Source organism: Ictalurus punctatus, chromosome 4, assembly GCF_001660625.3.
Source record: "Ictalurus punctatus breed USDA103 chromosome 4, Coco_2.0, whole genome shotgun sequence".
In the NCBI taxonomy this organism is placed as follows: domain Eukaryota; kingdom Metazoa; phylum Chordata; class Actinopteri; order Siluriformes; family Ictaluridae; genus Ictalurus; species Ictalurus punctatus.
Genome location: NC_071284.1, coordinates 7,644,303 through 7,662,500, shown reverse-complemented (window position 1 = coordinate 7,662,500; position 18,198 = coordinate 7,644,303). Strand labels below are relative to the sequence as shown.

At 40.9% G+C, this 18,198-nt stretch overlaps 1 protein-coding gene across 1 annotated transcript in view; it reads right to left on the bottom strand.

The window, feature by feature from the left end:
- The window catches only part of LOC108264349 (segment polarity protein dishevelled homolog DVL-3), a 46,470-nt gene that overhangs the window by 15,266 nt on the left and 13,006 nt on the right, over nt 1-18,198 (bottom strand). Inside the window, exon 2 of the mRNA XM_047152726.2 lies at nt 4,059-4,128. Coding sequence (XP_047008682.1) covers nt 4,059-4,128 — 70 coding nt within the window. The remainder of the gene's footprint in view (nt 1-4,058; nt 4,129-18,198) is intronic.

Below are 18,198 nucleotides of genomic sequence, written 5' to 3'. Positions count from 1 at the left end.
CAGAAGAAATCTCCAAAGCACGTGGAGAACATGCAAATGCCACACACACCACGGGGTGGAGGCGGGAGTTGAACCCGCAACCCCGGAGGCACGAGGGAAACGTGCTAAGAACTAAGTCACTGTGCAGCCTGGAGGGCGATTGGTAGAACCAAATAGTGGAGAAAACTGGAGGGTAAAATGTTTATTGAGAATTCAGTCCTCTGGTCCTTCGGTTGTGGGTTGGACGTTCGGTTGTGGGTTTGACGTTCGGTTGTGGGTTGGACGTTCGGTTGTGGGTTGGACGTTCGGTTGTGGGTTGGACGTTCGGTTGTGGGTTGGACGTTCGGTTGTGGGTTGGACGTTCGGTTGTGGGTTGGACGTTCGGTTGTGGGTTCGGTTGTGGGTTGGACGTTCGGTTGTGGGTTGGACGTTCGGTTGTGGGTTGGACGTTCGGTTGTGGGTTGGGCGTTCGGTTGTGGGTTGGGCGTTCGGTTGTGGGTTGGACGTTCGGTTGTGGGTGGGACGTTCGGTTGTGGGTGGGACGTTCGGTTGTGGGTTGGGCGTTCGGTTGTGGGTTGGACGTTCGGTTGTGGGTGGGACGTTCGGTTGTGGGTGGGACGTTCGGTTGTGGGTTGGACGTTCGGTTGTGTGTTGGACGTTCGGTTGTGGGTTGGACGTTCGGTTGTGGGTTGGATGTTTGGTTGTGGGTTGGATGGGATGTTCTCCCGGTGTCTGCGGGGGTTTCCTCCAGGTTCTTTGGGTTCCTCCCAATAGCATGGATAATTTGCCCCTGGGTGTGAATGAATGTGTGAGTGCAATGCTTTGCAATGGTTTGGCATCCCAGTGAATGAACAGAATGAATGAATGTCCAATCCATCAACTGATGTCCATTATAAGTGAGAGTTCGACGTCCGTTATAAGTGAGTTTCTGTGAAATGTTCCCATTTATTCCTTGTATGTCAATATTCTTGTCCATGGTAATTCTACATGGGTAGGGGGTAAGTAAGGCCATCCTAAAAGGAAGAAAAAAGAGCCACAACTAGACATGAGGGTTAGTGTAAATGCTAGTCCTCAGAATCCTGAAAGTCAGAGAAGACACTGATAATAATAATAAGAATAATAAGAAGAATAATAATCCATCATTCATGTATTCATCTTCATCCCGGTCAGGGTTGTGGGAACACAGAAGTACACCCTGGATTTGGCTGCTCATTCGCACCTGGGCAGTTTTGAGTCACTCATCCCCATACCAACGTGTTTAGCGGACGTAGGAGGAAACCGGAGAGCGCTGAATCGCGGATAAATATTGTTACGCAGACACTCTCTCAAACAGCAACCTAGCCAAAGAGTACAGGGACTGGAGGGAGCACCTTCTCCCACCTGCCAAAAACCTGTGATAAAAGCAGAGAAGTGATGCACTGCCAAGACTCGCCCTCAATAAAAGCTTCCTCGGGCCCAGCGCTTCATGAGAAAGCGCCTGGTGTGAAGGTGAAGTGAGAGCACAGAGAGGAACAGCGTACTTCCTGAGTCCAGCACCGCGGGAAAAGCGTATCTGAAGTCGGCCGGGAGCGTAAGCGATGTTAAAGAGCACACCTTCTGTTTCTCAGCAGCGTGCGGATTAAGGAACACAGGCGATCTGGCAACGTGGGTGTGTGCCTGAATGGATGCATTCTTCCTGTGTGTTTCTTGGCAAAATTTTTGTAAAATGCACGTGTGTTGGGAAAAGAGGGAACGGGAAAGCACCGGGTGTGCACGTGTGGTCTAACGTTACTCAAAAGAATCATTAACGATTAAGCAGTCCGTCCAGGTTTTTTTTGCGATGGTAGAAATGAACGCAAAATCAAGCAAACGCCGTTATATTCAGAGGAGCTTTTCAAAATGTCCACAGATTTTCCTCAGATCCGGGCCAAGATGCGTCATGTGACGTCATCACAACGCACATTCAGCCAAAGCCCTCTTCGATTCAGGTGCGTCGAACATGAGTGCAGCTGAAGGTCGAATTTAAAAAACAAACAGCAGTGTGAAAGACTTTCATGCAAACTGCATCGCAAATTTTGAAAAAGGCCACAGCAAAATCAAGCATTCCTGGCCGCAACAATCACAAAAAACCCTGTGCAAAGTCCGGTATGGACGGATTACGATCGAAACATGCAAGATTACTATTCAAGAAAAGTCCTCAAACAAGCAAAGAGGGAAAAAGTCTCTGATGTAATTTACAAACATACAAGAAACTACAGGTTCTAGTACACTGTGTGTGTGTGTGTGTGTGTGTGTGTGTGTGTGTGTGCCTGTCTGTCCGTGTGTGTGTGTGTGTGTGTGTGTCTGCCTGTCTGTCTGTCCGTGTGCGTGTGTCTGTGTGTGTCTGCCTGTCTGTCTGTCCGTGTGTGTGTGTGTGTGTGTGTCTGCCTGTCTGTCTGTCCGTGTGTGTGTCTGTGTCTGCCTGTCTGTCTGTCCGTGTGCGTGTGTCTGTGTGTGTCTGCCTGTCTGTCTGTCCGTGTGTGTGTGTGTCTGCCTGTCTGTCTGTCCGTGTGTGTGTCTGTGTCTGCCTGTCTGTCTGTCCGTGTGTGTGTCTGTCTGCCTGTCTGTCTGTCCGTGCGTGTGTCTGTCTGTGTCTATGTGTGTCGGTCCGTGTGTGTGTGTATGTGTGTGTCTTTGTGTCTGTCTGTCTCTGTGTGTGTGTCTGTCTGTCTGTGTGTGTGTGTGTCTGTCTGTGTGTGTGTCTGTCTGTCTGTGTGTGTGTGTCTATGTGTGTCTGTCCGTGTGTGTGTGTATATGTCTGTCCATGTCTGTCTGTGTCTCTGTGTGTGTGTCTGTCTGTCTGTGTGTATGTGTGTCTGTGTGTGTGTGTCTGTCTGTCTGTCTGTCTCTGTGTGTGTGTGTGTGTCTGTCTGTGTGTGTGTGTGTGTGTGTCCGTCTGTCTGTCTGTCTATCTGTCTGTCCGTCCGTGTTTGTAAATTGATTTATTGGTACATGCTGAATTTTTAAGTAAGGTTCTGCACGAGGACACACACACACACACACACACACACACACACACACACACACACACACACACACGCGTACATCTGTCTTACTATCCTTGTGAGGTCTTTCTACTGACGTAATAATTAATGCAGATAATGAATGCGATGCTAAATCTTACCCTAACCTTAACCTCAGTAACAAAAGGGAACCCCCACCTCCAACCCCCCGCCCACCCAAACACACACACAGCTGCCGTATGTGTCCGTCCTCACATGTCCCGCGCCCTGGCACTAAGTCAGATATAAGCAGCAGCTGTTTCATAAACGATAAACATACATCGGCGATTTAATCCGCCTAGACATGAAGCTCAGGCGAAGTGTTAAAGCGAGTCCGGTTCACACCCTGCTCAGTTACGCTCGCGCACCACATCCGTCTTCACCCTGATGAATCGCTCTGATAATATAACACCTGTCCTATGTCAGGGTAGTGTTACGTGTTGTGAATACGTCACTGGAGTAGTTTATCTCGCTGCTGCGGGAGAGGTGTGGGAACGCACGACGTCCTGAAGTTACGCCTGCAAGTGACGCAGAGCTGACACGCTTCAAACTAACGATGAGGTGTCAGGAGTGAAGTCCACTGCACTCTTATATAGCACGGGTTCGGTTTTTTAACTGATCAGTACAGCTGAATGGCGCACAAACCGAGCAAAGACGTGAGCTAGCAAGGACAAAATCTGAATTTTATTCAGATTTCAGGTTGTCTGTAAACAGCTACACACTCAGAATAAACACTACGAAAAGCATCCGCTTTAATACCGGACATGTAATCATGGTTCATGTCTGAAAAAGCTGGATGGGTTTGGACTTTGGAAGGTAAAATGTTCTCAAAGCCAGAAGTACAATTTATATAATCCTCTACAGTTGTTATCATTTTGTGCTGTGCATTCCACATCCAATTACGTAATGGTTCGGCTCGCAAACCAGTGGACACCCTGCTCAGTTAGTGCAAAGCTTTGCTGGTTCCCTGACAGATAGAGATAGAGAATGTGTGTGTGTGTGTGTGTGTTGTGTGTGTTGTGTGTGTTGTGTGGCATCACATGAAGAACATTCACTCACCCATGACACTACACGGCCGTTGAAACATGGCAACTTGGCGTTATCATCCGAAATCTCTTCCTTCACAACCCTGTTATGATAAGCCCAGAAAGAGAGAAGAGAAAGAAAAGAGAAGAAATCAGGAGATAAGAAAACAGAGAATAATATGCAGAAGAGAAGATTAACAAGAAGAGAGATGGACGAGAAACGGAAGGGAAGAGAAATGGAAGAGAAGAGAAAGGGAAGAGAAACGGAAGAAACGAGAAACGGAAGAGAAACGGAAGAGAAACAGAAGAGAAGAGAAACGGAAGAAAAGAGAAACGGAAGAGAAACAGAAGAGAAACATAAGAGAAGAGAAACGGAAGAGAAACAGAAGAGAAATGGAAGAAAAGAGAAACAGAAGAGAAGAGAAACGGAAGAGAAGAGAAACGGAAGAGAAACGGAAGGGAAGAGAAACGGAAGAGAAGAGAAACGGAAGGGAAGAGAAACGGAAGGGAAGAGAAACGGAAGAGAAACAGAAGAGAAGAGAAACAGAAGAGAAACAGAAGAGAAGAGAAACGGAAGAGAAACAGAAGAGAAACAGAAGAGAAGAGAAACGGAAGAGAAACAGAAGAGAAGAGAAACGGAAGAGAAACAGAAGAGAAACAGAAGAGAAGAGAAACGGAAGAGAAACAGAAGAGAAGAGAAACGGAAGAGAAACAGAAGAGAAACAGAAGAGAAGAGAAACGGAAGAGAAACAGAAGAGAAACAGAAGAGAAACGGAAGAGAAACAGAAGAGAAGAGAAACGGAAGAGAAACAGAAGAGAAACAGAAGAGAAACGGAAGAGAAGAGAAACGAAAGAGAAGAGAAACGGAAGAGAAACGGAAGGGAAGAGAAACGGAAGAGAAACAGAAGAGAAACAGAAGAGAAACGGAAGAGAAACAGAAGAGAAGAGAAACGGAAGAGAAACAGAAGAGAAACAGAAGAGAAGAGAAACGGAAGAGAAACAGAAGAGAAGAGAAACGGAAGAGAAACAGAAGAGAAACAGAAGAGAAACGGAAGAGAAACAGAAGAGAAGAGAAACGAAAGAGAAGAGAAACGGAAGAGAAACGGAAGAGAAACGGAAGGGAAGAGAAACGGAAGAGAAACGGAAGAGAAACGGAAGGGAAGAGAAACGGAAGGGAAGAGAAACGGAAGGGAAGAGAAACGGAAGAGAAACGGAAGAGAAACGGAAGAGAAACAGAAGAGAAACAGAAGAGAAGAGAAACGGACGAGAAGAGAAATCATTAATAACAAGAACTTGATGTATCTTTGAACAAAACAATGTAGAACTCTGAAATGTTTCATATGTTGCTTCATGTCCAACTGTAAATGTCCTCCTGTCCTCCTGTCCTCCAGGACAGCGAGCTGCCAGGTTCCGTGCGGGTTCTCTAGCATGATGAGGGGGATTTCAGTAACACAGTGTTACTGTGTGATTCATCAGGTTCTGTGGTTCAGTGGGAACTGCTTCAGGAGTTTAGATCAGAAACATCACAGACTGAGCTCATACAGAACATTCTCTCAATCTGCTTTTAATACAAGTGCAGAAAAAGTCACGGTTTGAAAGTTGAAGTTATGTTCATGAAAAAACAACTTCATCTATTTAAACAGAAATAAAAGGATTATTAACAGCATTTTATTTAAAAGGGTTACACAACTCTACTACAACTCTACTACTACTACTACAACTACTATAACTACAACTCTACTACTACTACACTACAACTACAACTCTACTACTACTACACTACTACTACACTACTACTACAACTACAACTCTACTACTACTACACTACTACTACAACTACAACTCTACTACTACTACACTACTACTACAACTACAACTCTACTACTACTACACTACTACTACACTACTACTACAACTACAACTCTACTACTACTACACTACTACTACAACTACAACTCTACTACTACTACACTACTACTACACTACTACTACACTACTACTACAACTACAACTCTACTACTACTACACTACTACTACAACTACAACTCTACTACTACTACACTACTACTACACTACTACTACAACTACAACTCTACTACTACTACACTACTACTACAACTACAACTCTACTACTACTACACTACTACTACAACTACTATAACTACAACTCTACTACTACTACACTACTACAACTACAACTCTACTACTACTACACTACTACTACAACTACAACTCTACTACTACTACACTACTACTACAACTACTATAACTACAACTCTACTACTACTACACTACTACAACTACAACTCTACTACTACTACACTACTACTACAACTACAACTCTACTACTACTACACTACTACTACAACTACAACTCTACTACTACTACACTACTACTACACTACTACTACACTACTACTACACTACTACTGCACTACTACCACAACTACAACTCTACTACAACTACACTACTACTACACTACTACTACAACTACAACTCTACTACTACTACACTACTACTACACTACTACAACTACAACTCTACTACTACTACACTACTACTACACTACTACTACAACTACAACTCTACTACTACTACACTACTACTACTACACTACTACAACTACAACTCTACTACTACTACACTACTACTACACTACTACTGCACTACTACTGCACTACTACTACAACTGCAACTCTACTACAACAACTACAACTCTACTACTACTACTACACTACTACTACAACTACAACTCTACTACTACTACACTACTACTACAACTACAACTCTACTACTACTACTACAACTACAACTCTACTACTACTACACTACTACTACAACTACTATAACTACAACTCTACTACTACACTACTACAACTACAACTCTACTACTACAACACTACTACAACTACAACTCTACTACTACTACACTACTACTACAACTACAACTCTACTACTACTACACTACTACTACACTACTACTACACTACTACTACACTACTACTGCACTACTACCACAACTACAACTCTACTACAACTACACTACTACTACACTACTACTACACTACTACTACAACTACAACTCTACTACTACTACACTACTACTACACTACTACTACAACTACAACTCTACTACTACTACACTACTACTACTACACTACTACAACTACAACTCTACTACTACTACACTACTACTACACTACTACTACACTACTACTGCACTACTACCACAACTACAACTCTACTACAACTACACTACTACTACACTACTACTACACTACTACTACACTACTACTACACTACTACTACACTACTACTACTACTACACTACTACTACACTACTACTGCACTACTACTACAACTGCAACTCTACTACAACTACACTACTACTACACTACTACTACAACTACAACTCTACTACTACTACAACTCTACTACTACTACACTACTACTACAACTACAACTCTACTACTACTACACTACTACTACAACTACAACTCTACTACAACTACACTACTACTACACTACTACTACACTACTACTACAACTCTACTACTACTACACTACTACTACAACTACAACTCTACTACAACTACACTACTACTACAACTACAACTCTACTACTACTACACTACTACTACAACTACAACTCTACTACAACTACACTACTACTACACTACTACAACTACAACTCTACTACTACTACACTACTACTACAACTACAACTCTACTACTACAACTACACTACTACTACACTACTACTACACTACTACCACAACTACAACTCTACTACAACTACACTACTACTACACTACTACTACACTACTACTGCACTACTACTACTACTACACTACTACTGCACTACTACTACAACTGCAACTCTACTACAACTACACTACTACTACACTACTACTACAACTACAACTCTACTACTACTACAACTCTACTACTACTACACTACTACTACAACTACAACTCTACTACAACTACACTACTACTACACTACTACTACAACTCTACTACTACTACACTACTACTACAACTACAACTCTACTACAACTACACTACTACTACAACTACAACTCTACTACTACTACACTACTACTACAACTACAACTCTACTACAACTACACTACTACTACACTACTACTACAACTACAACTCTACTACTACTACAACTCTACTACTACTACACTACTACTACAACTACAACTCTACTACTACTACACTACTACTACAACTACAACTCTACTACTACTACACTACTACTACACTACTACTACTACAACTACAACTCTACTACTACTACACTACTACTACAACTACAACTCTACTACTACACCTCCTCTCCTACAACTCTACTACTACTACAACTACAACTCTACTACTACTACTACACTACTACTACACTACTACAACTACAACTCTACTACTACTACACTACTACTACAACTACAACTCTATTACTACTACACTACTACTACACTACTACTACAACTACAACTCTACTACTACAACTACAACTCTACTACTACACCTCCTCTCCTACAACTCTACTACTACTACACTACTACTACAACTCTACTACTACTACTACAACTACAACTCTACTACTACTACTACTACTACAACTACAACTCCTCTACAATTACAATTCTACTACTACAACAACTCCTCTACTACTACAACTTTACTACACTTACAACTCTACTACAACTCTACTACTACTACAACTCGTCTACTACAACTACAACTCCTCTACTACAACTTTACTACTACAACACTACTACTAAAACTTTACTACAACTCTACTACTGCTACAACAACTCTACTACTACTTTACTACTACAACTCTACTGAGCAGCAACACACAGGTCAATTTACACACACACCCAATTTAAGTTGGACTAAACAGTCTCTCTCTCTCTCTCTTTCACACACACACACTTCCACCCCTTCCCCCTTCTCAGCTGCTCCCTAAAAAGGTGTTGACCTTGAATGACCCGTGTTGTCCTGGAAACCACTGTCAAGGAGACTGACTGAGCCGATGCGCGTGATATATTAATAATAGAAGTGTGTATAATGATCATGGCACTGTTCATGCATTATAAATCAAAACTTTAATCACATCCGCACTCACACACACGCACACACACACACACACACACACACACACACACACACACACACACACACACACACACACACAAGTAGTGCACGTGTATGATGGAATATAGATGGAATGTTACGCTGTCTCTTTCTTTGGACCGCACCTGTTTCAGTGCAGAGGCCATAAAAGCAAATTGTTTTATGTGTGTGTGTGTGTGTGTGTGTGTATAGAGATGGAGAGACACATGTATCCAGGTGCACAGGAAGAATCATGACATAAATCAAATCAAATCAAATCATGACTTGCAAGCAGGTTTGGTAAATTGTGTGAAATGAGGCATGGTCCCGTCATACCGTAGACATGACAGACTGATGATTCGATGTGTTAGAGTGGGAGAGGGGTGGCGAGCAAGTTTGTTGTTTGTAAACAAAAAGAGATGTGCATGCAACTTGGATGCGAAAAGACCCGAGCAGTCTAGCAATCTGATACTACATGGTTATAATCTGACTGAAGAAACGATCAAGAATTTTACTTAGGATAATATATACATATTGTCTAAGTCTCACTTGTACCACCAAAACAGCTCTGACCCGTCGAGGCATGGACCTCTGAAGGTGTGATGTTAGCAGCAGGACGTTAGCAGCAGATCCTTTAAGTCCTGTAAGTTGAGGTGGAGCCCACATGGATCGAACTTGTTTGTCCAGTACATCCCACAGATGCTCGATCGGATTGAGATCTGGGGAATCTGGAGGCCGAGTCAACACCTTGAACACTTAGTCATGTTCCTCAAACCGTTCCTGAACAGCTTTCGCATTGTGTCAAGGCGAAAGCCTGAAAGAAACCACTGCCATTAGGGAATACCGTCGCCATGAAGGGGTGTACTCAACAGCTAAGTGATGCACACGCACATGAATGTGATTCATCAGACCAGGCCAGCATCTTCCATTGCTCCTTGGTCCAGTTCGGATGCTTACGTGCCCATTGTAGGTGCTTTCGGTGCATTGGCTTCGAGAACTGACTGTTCACTTGCTGCCTAATATGTCCCACGCCTTGACAGGTGCCATTGTAACGAGATAATCGATGTTGTTCACTTCACCTGTCAGTGGTTTTAATGAAGTCATTTAAGCTTCTTGATGTTTACAACTTTCTTGTTTGTGAGAACATTAAAGATGTAATGTTTTACGATTATAACGTCAAGGATGTCGTGGCTCTGAATCCAGATACCACAAACCTAATTGTTAGCTAAACATTTCCATTATAGGTAACTCTTCAGGAAGAAGATGGCCTAGACATCTAGAATTAGATAGCTAGTTTCTTAAAGGAGATTTCAGATGAGTTACATAGGTTTGTCAAAGCAATATAAATCAGGCATGTTAGCTAACTAGCAAGTGGTCCGTGGTGTAATTGTAGGGGGTCGTGAGAAAGTTTTAAAATTTTAAATTATATATATATATATACATTTTAAATATTATTTATTTATTTATTTATTTATTGCTAAATGTACAAAATATATTCAAATATATCATACGCCCATCAGATGTAAGAACAATTTAAGATTGTTTTACAATGAACCAATTTGGTTATTCGCGTGCATTCACAAATATCACGTTAGCTGACGATCGTTCCTCGATGGATTTTTTATTTATTTACAAATGAAATGATAATTTGCAAAACCCTATGAGTGGCAGACAAAGTTCAAGTCACACCAACAATAAAATAAAAAATTACAAAATAAAAACTTCTTTTTTTTTAATCTTCAAAAAATCGATTCAATTTTAAATGTGCAATGTTAATATTATTCCTGTTAAATATTAATCAAATAAAGTAACATACATAGACATGTTAAATATATAGCCTATAATTGTTGTGGAGTGAGGGGGGTCCTTGTGGATTGTTTGAAATATGCTAGGGGTCCAGAGCTCACAAAAGGTTGAGAACCACTGGACTAGAGGGTTGGTGCAAGTTTTAGGTTATACGTTAAGGATATGTTAAAACTGTCACTTTGTGCAACTGTTCAATTTTATTCAGTAAACTCGAATGAGGTGGCCACAGAACATCAATGCTGCAGGCCTGTTGGATTTGTCACGAAAACAAGTCTGTCTGAGATACTCAAGAACACCACACAGGTTAAGGCGAGGGTGTGATGATTCACTCTATGTACACAGCACCTCTGTTCTCCAATTAGGAGACCACTTAGCATCATATTTGGCTTTAACCAACATAAACTAAAACATTTTGTGTCACAGTAACCAAAAGTACTGAGAGAGCTGCATCCACAAGTAAATTTGATGGACAGGTAGTCACATGACTGTAGTGAACAACATTAATATTACACAACAAGTCTCACATTCTGTCTAATGTACTGGATACTACTGAGAGGAATATTATGTAGTACACCATATACCATATATACTGGGCCAGAACACACTATACAGAATACACTACATGTATGCAACAATGCTTTCCTTAGAGCATTTTCTGGCATTGGCTCAAGCAGCCACTGCCCACCCCGCTGAAACTGGGACAGAGGAAAGAACATGATCCCCGGCAGCTCGTCTAGCAGTGGCCAAACCCGAAATGCCTGGCTGAGAGATTGGAGTTGACTATAATAATGCACTTCTAACAGCCTCACTTCCTCTCTTATATCGCCACATCTTTCACCTCCCTCTTTTACACCCTACTATTACAGCTATTACATCTTATAAGACTTGATGTAGCACTAGACAGCTATTAATCACAGTCTAGTGCAATTACTTTCAATACGCTGGGCTTTCTGCATCCTGCACATACTGTAAATTAAGCTCGGGACATGACGTACTCTTGAATTTCCAGATCACGAGAATTGCCTACCTTTTATCCAAGCTGTACGATATTAAAAACGGACTACATGGCTCTATGAGGCATTTTATTGCTTGAATTATTTCCTCGCACCGATGGAAATGCCTGATCGTGTAGAAAGACGGAATCACGTCGTTGATCAGATAGGGGTATTAATACAGTCCTGTGGTGAACAGCCCCAAACTGGTAAATCACTTCTCCGAAAAAGTGCCTGTCACATAACCAAGAACTTCCACCATGTTTGGAAATACTATAATTTTTTAAAATAAATAAAGAAACTCCAACAATTTCTTCCCTAGCGACGGACTGTTGGAAAGACATGCCAACGTACAAACCTCGTAGAGCGAAACCCGGCTCCGGGAGTGAATTATTTCTTTCGAAATGATGACTAATGATGATATAATGGAAATTATATGATGATATAATTTAAACCAGACTATCTCCGAAACATTTTTGGAGTGTATTTTATTCTGCATCTTCTTTCATATTGGTGTCCATAACACTTCATTCTGAAAGACCAGCTTTGATTTCCACGTTAATGCTTACTAATCACGCAATACGTGCACTATTGTTTTTTTTTTTCCAATAATATAATGATAACTGGACCAAATATGCTGCCAGACCGCTGGCCATGGCTGAGACATCATCTGAATTTAAAGTCTCTCACAATGTTCTGATGATCGAACAAAGCCTCAGGCGGTTACGCCACTCTGTAGACCATTACCTTCTTTCATATTCTGAGCAACTGCCAAGTCAAATTCCTTGCAAGTGAGGCTTGTTGGCCAATAAAACTGATCGTTGTATTAAATCCATGCACCCACCATCCCACCCATCAATCATCTTTCTTCTTCTCGTTGGGACTTCTCTGCATACTGTCTGATGTTTAAGATCAGTTTACCTTAACAGTAAATAGAGAAGGATCCGCATGCACTTGATTCCTAGACTATGACGACTAACACACACACATACACAAACACTAGGGCTGGTATGGGTCTAAAAATATAACAGTTTCACAGTGTCACAGTATTAACCGATCATTTAAAAAAAATACACACCACAATGGTGGTGGTGAAAATCTTTGCACTTCCTTGTATATACACAACCAAAACCTTTTTTAGAAAGATATCGTTGAGAACAACGTTTCCATTAAATCTCTTACATTGTCAGGATTTATCACGCTGCTGTGAGAAAGCGATAGAGGCTGAGGGGAAAGGCTAGGGCCTGGGCCCAATGATTAAAGCTTAACTAGCGCAGCATTGTGCAGTGTTGTTTAGACAAAAATAGACAGTTGTTTCGTAGTTTGGACCAACAATGCCATGTTCTTCTGTGCGTTTGATAGCTGATCTTTATGATAAAATGTTGTGGTTACAACCACAAAGTTAACGCTGAGGTAATCATACAATCCTACAGGTCATCATACACCTTGAATAAACCATAACACCTGCATACACTGGTGCTTGAAAGAATTTTCAGTATATCTACATAAACACAACCTACAATTGGATCATTATTCTCAATAAATAAGTGACCAAGTATAATATTTTTGTCTCATCTGTTTAACCGGGTTCTCTTTTAGGACTTCAAGAAAAATCTGATGATGTTTTAGGTCATATTACTGCAGAAAAACAGAACGTTCTGAAGGGTTCACAAACTTTCAAGCACCACCGTACATCATCTTTCACTGTATAAGAAGGGGCTGGTAAGAATGACTCAGGATGACGTTTTATCGTCGCAACTGTCGTAATTTTATTATAGATATCATCCTACGTGATCAAAAAGTACTTCCTCCTCCGTGGAAGCAGCAATTCTACTAGCAGTTCGAACATTCAAGGCACTCTTATCTGGCGAACAGAATTAACAGATTGCCTTCTGTGAGACAGACACATCCGATATCGCCCAAATATAATGCGCTTTAGAAGTCAGCGGTCTTTACGCTGCCTTCTGACTATCCGAGGAGCGCAAATATTGTCCAAAAACGCTTCCTCCTGATGCACCCTCCTCTCCTCCGTCTCTCACTGTGTATAGCTGATTATCTGTGCACGCCTTTTCCTAATGCATGACTCTAATTACTAGGGGTTAAAAGTAATATCAAGAATATACATTATTATAATGTTATTTTCATTACACTGTCTATATTCTTATTTTATTACCTTTTAACCCCCAGGGAGGTAGCGACTGTACTATACCCGACACTCCAAATGAAGGGATACGCAAAAATCCCATTATGTTACGTCTGTGTATGATCATTCGGGCCGATACTTTTGTTGTCATTCCCAGTCTTGGGTCTCGCGTACGTTTCTGTGTTTTAGTTATCCCACCTCATTCAGTGTCACCTAATTAACCAGCTCCTCTAGTGTATTCGAGGAAATGAGGTCCTCTAGGAAAACTGCTTCATATTAACCATGGAAATGAAGATTATCTTCCTCTATTAGCTATTATTGCCCCATTAGGCTATGCTTGTGTCCATCATTTTGTATCACTACTTCATTTGTTTCTTGTTGGAGAATGCACAAAGAGCGGACAAGATTTTTATTATTTGAAGAATAATTGTTATTATTTGTTTCCGCAACAATTTTTTTTTAAAGAAATTTTTTAGGGCTATATATACTACTCAAGAAGCACTACTCAAGAGTTTTTCTCGTGATTTCAACGTGATATTGTATTGCATTGGTAATACATTATGCAGTCTTTATAGAAGTTTAAAGATAAGAATTATTGTTATTAATAACATCAATTATTTTACTTTATTTGCCACAACTCGAAATAACGGCAATAAAACTATAACTGCGTCTTCCACCCAAGGGCTGGCCACAAATTCTCTCAAACGATACTTTCGAATGTCCATGATGATACCACTTTTATTAAACGATTTGATGATGTTGTTGCTTTTTAAAATAATTACAAACTGACTCAAGATTAAGATTATCTATAAGCTAGCTATAATTTATAGTTTCTCCCTACCACTAGTACGGATCAACAATTTTGATGACATCATTCTGCACTTCAGCTTCTCATCAGATTTTCTGTCCAATCAAGTGCTCTCTAGAATCTTAAGTGTCCCGCCCCCAACATCATAAAAAAAATCACCTTGCCGAAGTCGCCGTTGTTGAGCGAGAGAAATCATATCCGCGAGCGTGGGTCGTAAATGTGGCTCTGGCTGTTCGAACGCGTGCGCTGTATTCCGTTTTCCAACTGCAAGTTGGTTAAGAAGGAAGTGGAGTTCATTCACTTTGAAGAAGGAGGTATCCGTGCCCGCTCATGGCTTTGTGACAGGAATTTTTCCAAGTACGGCACCACACTTTTCGTTCCGTTGACTTCCATTCATACGCATGCGAATGCTAGACACCGGAAACGCAAACTCACGCGAAGAAGATTCGCGTTTCTCTGAGTTCCAAAGATGAAGTGTGGTGAACTATAACCTGAGAATTCATTCGTGTGAAGACCAATACAAGATCGACACGTCACGGCGTGACCCCTTCAGAAAATCCAAAATGGAGGACGCACCGATTATAGCGGTGTCGCACCATCCTGTTTTATACAACGCAGCTCAAAAAACATATATAATCAGCATCAAAAGAGAAGCTGCCTGGAATGCGGTGTCTCTGCATACAGCAACACATAATATATTTTAACCTTGAAACAAACATTTGTAAAATTCTTTTTAAAAAAAACCCAATGCCTTGACATGTGGTGTCAGATCCAACTGCTGCCCACATTCACAGTGGTCTCTGAAGAAATTTTGCATTGTGAAAGTCTAGTGTGACCGCCCCGTAGCCTGGGCTGTAAGCTAAATTCTATTGGCTATTTAAAAAGGGGGAGGAGCCACTCGATATATCCCGCCCTGACATCCTGTTTCAGTGGAAATTACATCAATACATCAAATAACGGTGAGCGTCTCAACACGGGGACTATAAAATTGTACAATGTTGAATTTTTTACTGTAAACATTTTTTCTCCTATGAATTAAAAATGTATTTTTTTTTATAAATAAATTTTATATATATATATATATATATATATATATATATATATATATATATATATATATATATATATTGCTGGGAACTTTTTTTTAGCAAACCTATATATTGTGATACATAATGTGTATTGTAGCAATGTGTTTGAAAACTGTGACATGGTATTTTTGTCATATCTCCCACTTCTAGTCTACAGTATTTGGAAAACTGAATACTGTGTCAGGATTCTTCTGAGTTTGCAGTAACCGAGTGGATTTCACAGTGTTGCAGCATGGCTTTAATTCTGCCCAGGCGAGGAAATAACAGTTTTACAGCTTGCCCTCCTCTAAAGCCCTTTTCCAGTGCACCCTTATTTCTGCTGCTGCTTTTGGCTCTCACAGTCAAGCTCAAGTTCTCTCAACTGCTCCCCGGCCTCTTTTCCAGAAAGCTCTCTACCACTGTTGTGGTCTTTACTGACTACATGTAATAATTTCACTTGAGAAAACAAAAACAAACAAAAAAAAGTGTTTCGATAATATCTGTGCTCCTAAAAATGTGAAATCCTGCAGCTTGTTCCTCTAGGGGGATTTTTTTTGGACTCCTCACATGTGTAGGAATGCTTACACCTGGCAATAAAATAGATCCCTACAGCCAAACCTAATCGTGGGGATTTTTGTGTTATGGGGTCATTTGAGGATGCAATTAACTCGGTAGTGTAATAGCTCTGCAGTGTACAGTGTACAGACTGCACATCGCTGAGGGGAAAATAAATGTAATGACATGAAGTTTATTTTGTGCCAAAAGTATTAAGAGGTAGCCAGCTATAGCTTCAGATTGTCGTGTCATGTTATATGACGTGCCACGGTTCATGAAGTGGGCACGGCTACGTGTCAGGAGAGGTCTCCCTCAAGATTTCAGTGGAATTCGTCCACGTTGTGAAAGAACTATAAACGTTTGCCAACAACCAAATGTTAGAAAAAGACAGGAAAAAAAATAAATCGGCTCCGGATAAATGGGAAAATAAATGGGAAAGAAAGTGTTACGCAAATGTTTTTGTGGATAATTACAAAAACAGGCCATTTTAGAAAAAGAAAAAAAAACCGTTAACGTTCACATTAAACATTAGAACGGGGGAAAAATGTGATCTCAGTAACTTTGACCGTGGCGTGTTTTGACAATGCTAGACGGGCCAGTTTGAGTATTTCAGAAGCTGCTGATCTCCTCGGATTACACGCACTAGTCTTTACCTTTCACACAGTATGGTGCGAAAACAAGCAAACTAAAAAAAAAAATTTAAAAAACCATCCAGTGAGTGAGAGTTCTGTGTGTGGAAATGGTATGCTGATGAAAGAGATCAGAGGCGAACGGCCAGACTTTACAACTGTGGTGAGCAGAAAAGCATCTCAGAACGCACAACAATGTCGAACCTTGAGCCAGATGAGCTACGACACTGTGCTGAGCAGAAAAGGTTATACGCACAAAACAGTGAACCTAGACCACTTCCTGTTCCAGTCGTCTCAGCCAAGAACGGGAATCTGAGGCGACAGTGGGCACACGCTCTCTGGATAGTTTAATATATACATATGCGGTTATAGTTCTGACCTAATTTTAGCTAAATTCAGCTGTGTTCATGTTAAAAATTAGCACACCTTTTTCTAATCGCTAACAGAGTTGAAGACCAGGAGCTGGGATAGTAATTTATCAGTAAATAATTATAAACTAAAATTCAGATTTGGACACATATGTTCATGAAGTCAAAATGAAGTCAATCGCTTCATATAAAAAATCTGGCCTCAAGTCGAAAAGTGGGAATTACAGTCTTTTCCCCATTGTAACATGAATGCAGTATAATAACCACATGGTCATCCCAGTGTCAAACGCCGCTTTGGGCACTTTCTGCCAATTTCAAAACACACGTTCATGATCGTCATCTTTTGCACATTTGGAATATATTTGGAATTCAAAGAAGACTGAAATTCCAGCACCACTGAATGCTGAAAACGAAGCAGAGGACAGAAAGTGAAATGCGGCCAAGCGCTTTTTGGTTTGAGGGCTCCGACTGTTTCTGATTTCTTCCGAAAATTCTGAATAACGTGGCTTTCCAGGCAATATGTTCTCAAATCTCAAAAAGGTTTAGATCGCTCGTTGGTAGGGTATAACGGTACACGAAATTCTCATTTGATGTGATATCTATATCTATACTATACAGTGGTGTCTCAATATGATACGGTCAAAATCAAAAGAAGCAACCCCTGAATAGATTATGCGT